This window comes from Phoenix dactylifera, chromosome 2, assembly GCF_051530095.1.
Source record: "Phoenix dactylifera cultivar Ajwa chromosome 2, Ajwa_hap1_PhDact_Kaust_v1.1, whole genome shotgun sequence".
Lineage (NCBI taxonomy): Eukaryota > Viridiplantae > Streptophyta > Magnoliopsida > Arecales > Arecaceae > Phoenix > Phoenix dactylifera.
The window spans coordinates 9,355,946-9,362,311 of record NC_143191.1 but is presented as its reverse complement, the minus strand read 5'-3'; the positions used below and the strand labels follow the sequence as shown (position 1 = coordinate 9,362,311).

At 38.4% G+C, this 6,366-nt stretch overlaps 1 protein-coding gene across 1 annotated transcript; it reads right to left on the bottom strand.

The window, feature by feature from the left end:
• Positions 1-1,149: 1,149 nt before the first annotated feature.
• On the bottom strand, positions 1,150-5,881 carry LOC103710965 (cysteine proteinase inhibitor 12). The gene is made up of 4 exons (XM_008796910.4): positions 5,555-5,881; positions 5,001-5,220; positions 1,660-1,805; positions 1,150-1,513 (listed from the first exon to the last, which is right to left on the bottom strand). Exons 1-4 carry the CDS (start codon positions 5,768-5,770, stop codon positions 1,367-1,369), a joined length of 729 nt encoding a protein of 242 aa, XP_008795132.1. The 5' UTR covers positions 5,771-5,881; the 3' UTR covers positions 1,150-1,366.
• Between the last annotated feature and the right edge of the window lie 485 nt (positions 5,882-6,366).

The window sequence follows — 6,366 nt, the reverse complement described above, 5'->3', positions numbered from 1 at the left end:
CATAAGCCCTTTGTGGAAGAAACTGATTGCTCTTGATCACCTGATCTATTGTCGTCATCTTTTCCATGGCCGTTGTGGCCATCATTGCCATGTCTAGAAGCTCTTAAGACTTTTATTACCGATTTATCAATCTATATTTCTTGGTGAATCAACACCTAAAGTTCTCTATTTTCTGGTAGATTTGCATATTCTTAATTTGTTTCCCTGCAGATCCTCTATTTACTAGTAAACCAACATTCGAAGATCTTATTCCATAATAGATCTACATACCCTCTATTTTTTATAGATTAATATCTGAAGATCCTTTATTTTCTAATGGATTCATAGCTCCTCTCTACCGCTTTTCTCCTCAGCTTCAGATCTTCGGTTGTCTCTCCTCACCATAGCTTTACTCCTTTCTCTTTATCTCTAATTTTATTTGCTGCCTCCGACTCCTTCATTTTTCATTTCGAGGCTTCTTGCTCCTCTTTTATAGTACCTTCATCTACGAGAATCATTGACCTTCGGTTGCTTTCTCTCTAAGCTCTATCCTCACTGCAACAGTCATCTTCTGTTTCTTCTTACTACCACATTATCAGATAAATCAATCAGCTATATCGACAGACATGTGATATTTGATAAATCACATAAATCAGATCGAATCAATAACAACTCTTGAATATACAAGATTGTCTCAGAATAATATTATTATTTTCGTACGGCAATAATAAGATGAATGCCGAAAAGAATTATTTCTCTCTCTCTTCTCTCCTGAACCATCTTTCCATATTTTTATTTCATATAAATCGTATACTTTTACCCCACTACCTCTTCCGAGTAGAAACTGCCATCCCTGCAAATACGAAAAAACTAATCGATTCCACAAAAAATAAACACAGCAACAAATTTTGCAGAAAAACCTTTTATCAAATACAGAAATGAGCATTGACCACCATTAGCCCCCATGCAGATTTACCCACCAAGTGATGACCGCAACATCAGAAAATTCTTAATTGATTAGAAAGACAAGCTGAACTCGCGATGACTTCATCATACTAAACTCTTACAATAACCATCCGTCTCGACAATAAATGACAGTGGTCCAGATCACGGGAAAGAATCAAAACAACAGCCCAGCATCCTAACGAAGGCTATCCACAGCCATCATAATTTCCGTAAGGAATATTATATTAAGCATTAAGCAAGCATAGAGCATTATATATCCATTAAGAACAGAACAAAAGCATCTAACTCTCAGTAACAGCTTAGATCACCACAGAAGTTTGTGACTACCACATGGAGCAGCACTAATGAATCCATAGGGCCCTGTAATAATAATAAGAGCATAGGGCCTACGCTTGATAGAGCAACAGGACATACACAATTATTAACTACCGGAGTCGGAATGCTCCTGCATCTTATTCAAATGAAAGGTGCCTTCCAGGTTCTTGTGCACTTCCACCTTAAGCTTTTCCTCCTTGCTTCCTCGTTTCAGTCTAAGAAGCAAGTCAAACTTCGCAGAATCTTCAATTACCTGAGGCTCAAAGATTATTGTATTAAAACGTATAGTTGACCATAAAAGCCGAGTAGATAGGCACCAAATACTTATTCTAATGCATCCAGAAAGCAATTAATACTAAGGTAAACTAGGGGAAACTAGGTGAGGCAAGAGAAGCCAACCTCTGCCTGTGCAAGAAGGATCTCGAGCAACTCATAGGGGGCCAGCGAGTTGGACCTCTGCTGGATGGTCTTCACAGCATGATTTGCTGCTTCCTGGACCACGGGGTCATGTGCCGGCACTGTGCGCCATCCAGGTTGATGCCCACCTGGCACAAGGCCGGGCTTGTTAGGACCATGTAGAATCATTCTAGCTTTGGCACACCAAACAAGCAACCCAATAGGGCAGAACATGCTACAGTTCTTCTTATAAATCTGTTGATCATTTACAAATTTAGGCACAAGCACAGGTTTGTGCGCCTCAACACCTAGTTGGAGTCAAATAAGGCTTCCCAATTCTTTGTCAAACTTATGATTATTGCTTTTATCCTCTAAGGGACCTATGGTGCCGAGGTTAGTATAAGACACAACCATGTCTCTTCTACAAATCGCCCAACATATGCAGTGTACTGCAAGAATATCCAAGCAATACGGGAACCGATATACAGCATGCACATGAAGCAAAAGAAAGCTTCACTCTATCCCACAAGCGTTGAGAAAGCATGTAAGGTTCAGAGTACTATACTTGCCTTTTGCAACAAAAGCCACCACAGAGACCTACTTTAACAGCTTTTTATAATGTCGTTAGGGGAAGCCATTGTACTAAATAGGATGTCAATAATGTGCTGGATAGCTTAAAGAGAGATGTTCAGAAGCGGCAGAAAAGTAGATACAACCTAATGATATTCTGTGATAATTTAAATCAACAAGCGTATGCAAGGGATACCTGGGCATCTTTAGATATTTGAACATCAAACTACTTCACTGCACTAACTTGAACAGAATTTCACGTAAGTTTTTGAAGCTCTTGGGATTTACCATACACTAAATAAAATAAACAATTTACTTCACAAGGTCTTTCATGGAAGAATAAATCAATAAAAATTTATATACATACTAGTAAATTGCACATGCATTGCACATGAAATACCTAAAATTGTAAAATGAGGAAAAAAATATGTTGTGCAGTAGAAAAGGAAAAAAAAAATTGTGTGTCACTTGTTAATGTAATTAATCAACAAATAAGGTACCTTCCCTTGTTCTATCTTTCTTCTTTGATCAAGAAAGGTTGTTCCTTCATGTTAACCCAGTTCAATGGAGTTACAATGAAGATACTAGGGCTGCTTTCGAGAAATTATAGGAATACCACCACTTTTTTTTTGAATTTGATACCTCTTATCTTGCACATGTATTGAGGAGATTGGTGCCAACAGGTAAACTAATATCACATTAGTCTACTATAATGGCTGTTACTTCACTAAAATGAGTAATGGATCTTGCAATTGTCTACATGTCATATGTGTGTATAACTGAAGACACCATTAATCGACAACATGAGATGTGTAAACAATTATTATGGTAGTAAATTGTCAGTTAAAGCTAAAGCATTCTCTTTTCTTATTGGAAAAATAATAAGAATAATGCTATCAATCGATGTTCCATCTCTGCTTGTTTCCTCATCCAATAGATCAGTATAATGTTAGGGTTGGACCATCCACCAAATACCATGTAAGCGTGGGGAATAGCATGATGTGTCTTAGCTTCATGGAAAAAGGGAAAAGAAAAAAGCACTGCTTCACTATCTCTGTGAGACACAGTCCACTGTCATCTTGGTTAACCCATTCTGTCAAGGTGCACAAATAAGCCAAAGTCAAGTACTAATACTGGCACAATTCATTCGAAAAGGATATCCTAGCTCCAGCTGAGAAGTTAAATCAAGTTCGATCAAATTTGTCATCCAGCCAAGCTAAGCATTTTTTCTTTTTGGTTGCTTTTTTTTTTAGGAGGGAGGGGGGACTCTACTTGTTTATGCATTGGCCGAGCTTTAAATAAAATCCAAATTGGTTCTTTTTTTAATTTCAAATAGACTCAATCGAGCCAATCATCTGGCCAAATCCAAAAGCCTTCATGAACAGCATGGCAAGCTTGTAGCCCTGTTTATAGCATAAAGAACAGTTATACAGTCATTATAAGTAAAAAATTATCTAACATCCATTCTTTGGTTCAGACAGCTCCTTGCTCATGTCCTTTTTCACAAATCCATCGAAAAACCATGTGGGATCTAGGCAGTGCACGGAGAGGGGGGGGGAGAGAGAGAGAGAGAATGATAAATAATACAAGAAAAAGAAAACCATATAAAGGACCTTAAGTAGGTTGAAATACTTGCTAGGATCAATACTGTGCTTCTATATGTGGGTATAAAAAGTAGTGCTAGCTAGCATTTATTTAATGAGTGGAACGGGTAATGTTCTGAGATCTCAATAATTGTATGCTGAGCCCTAACTCAACTAGAATTCATGTTAATTTTCATAACCCCACCCATTTGTTAACCAAAAAATTAAGTATCGCTAACATCATCTATTAACTTACTTCATTGCTCTATTTACGCTAATCTATAATAAAAGGCTGTCCATTCCTCATCAACAATGGATATTATGAAATTCAATAATTTTAGGTGGAAAAACAAGCACATCATTAAGCATAAGAAAGTTGAAACTAAGTATACACATTACAAGAATAAAGTAGAAGACATCGACAGATTGACCATCCATGGAGAGTGAGTACCAAAAACAATAACTCAAAAAGGTTTGTTAGTCCTTGTAAAAGTATGATAATTTTGGCATTCAGTAATGTCCTTAAAATAATGACAAAGATAATATCCACAACATTATAATATCCAAATGACCATCAAAAAACATGTTTACACCAACATAAAACATTAAATGAGTAGAAGCCACAAATGAAATAACAGACTCTAAGCTGATACAAGTTACTAGAATATTGTGCACATGGACAGAACAAAGGAAGACTTATTTGGAAGAGGATTTAAATTCAACTTTTTTTTTTCCCTTCCAGTTTCCTTGGACATTATCTGTTGGTTGAAGATTTGAATTCAAGGCATTATGCTAACTCTCCCACACAATTATATGTCGATTGATTTAAATTCAAGGCGTTTTAACTTTCCTGGACAACTATAAGTTTTATTAAATTTTATTGATAAATTCTAATTAACCTCTTTCAAACAATAAATCAAAAATTTCTATGCTATATGCAACCAAAGTGCATTTTTTAGTTCAAATATCAGAAATGCAACCATCGTAACTTCGAAAATAAATATTACTGAAAACTATTGAAAAGGTGCAAAGATAAAAGTAACTTGACCATAACACAAAATTGAATATAGACAATCTATATTCTGAAGAAAAAAAAAAGACAATATGCGTGCATGTCGCTGACTCCTCAATACAGAACCAACACATCGAAGCCTACTAAATCAAAATGGGATTTTGTACAGTCAGTATTACCTTGCTTCGCACCAAGGTCGGCAGCAGTGACCGAGGAGGAATCACCCAAATGCCTAAACTCTTGAAGCTCCTTGAAGTTGAGCCACGGCTTGACCCACACCTTCGCCTCGCACAACTTCTTTTTCCCTGCTTCCATCACCTCCAAAGTCAAATGGTGCAGAGTGCCCGCAACCACTTGCTCTTTCGCCTTCACCACACGACTAAACTCAACAAGCGCATTCTGCATCAAGATCATCAAAAAAACATAATCCAAGAACATTTAAAAATTTAAAAAATAAAAATTGAATAATAATAGTAATGAACCCCAATAAAGCAACCGACCAAACAAATAAATGGTAGAAAAATCTCCCATTTGGATCTACAAAAGCGGAAAAGAAACACAAAAATTAAAGAAAACAAAAAGGGAAAAAGAAAATCCCTAATGAAATGAAACGGATTTTTTGTTTTTGGAAAAAACACAAAAGACAAGAATAAGGAAGCAACGCATGTTAGATCCATCACCAAGTGATGTGATTGCACTCGGAAACAAAAAAAGAAATGAAAGATCAGCGAACCTCCTTCTTGTTGTGTTCTTGGACGGCGAAGCGACCGAGCTCTTCGATCTCGATGCTGTTCTGGTTGCCCGAGTCACGCACGCCTCCGAGGGTAGCCATCGCAATCGAACCCTCTCCTTCTTCTTGAAATCCAAAAGACACAGGCAAGATCGACGAAGAGCAGCACACGATGAGAACAAGAGCAAAGAAACGGGGGTTTGCTTTAAAAGAGGCCATCTTTCCCTGACGGCACCGTTTTTTCTCTCTCTTCCTCTTTTATCGGTGCGCGCTCTCCCATCACCACCGCCTCAACTTCACGCGCACGGGAGATGGCCCATTGGCCACGTGTACATACGTGGAAGTTATCGAACGGTTCCTTAAGACCGCTTGGGATGCAAGCTATAGGGATCGAGGTGTTTTGACGGGTGGATGGATTGCCTTGGGTTGCGACTTTCGGTTGGGGTGACTTCGCGGCGAAGAAAACTTGCAAGAAGTCTCGCGTGATCCGCACGTGAGAACCGACTTTGTTTCTCTCTAACGCTACTGGGGCCAAATATCGTACTAAAAGAGAACATCTGCACCTGATTGCTACTCGAGGGTTGGGGCGGGCCAGCGGATGGAGGCGGACGCCGTAGTGAGATAGATATTATTAGAGTTCTTCAGATCTAGATGGACAAAAAATGATGAAACACATGTTACAGATCAGCTCCCCAGGCCGGTGGTCAGAATTGAGAAGACAGAAAATGCAGTTTTGATTCGGCCAGTATCAGAGATGGAGGTGCAAGAGGCGGTATTGAGTCTTGCCGAGGATAAAGCATCAGGACCGGACGGAT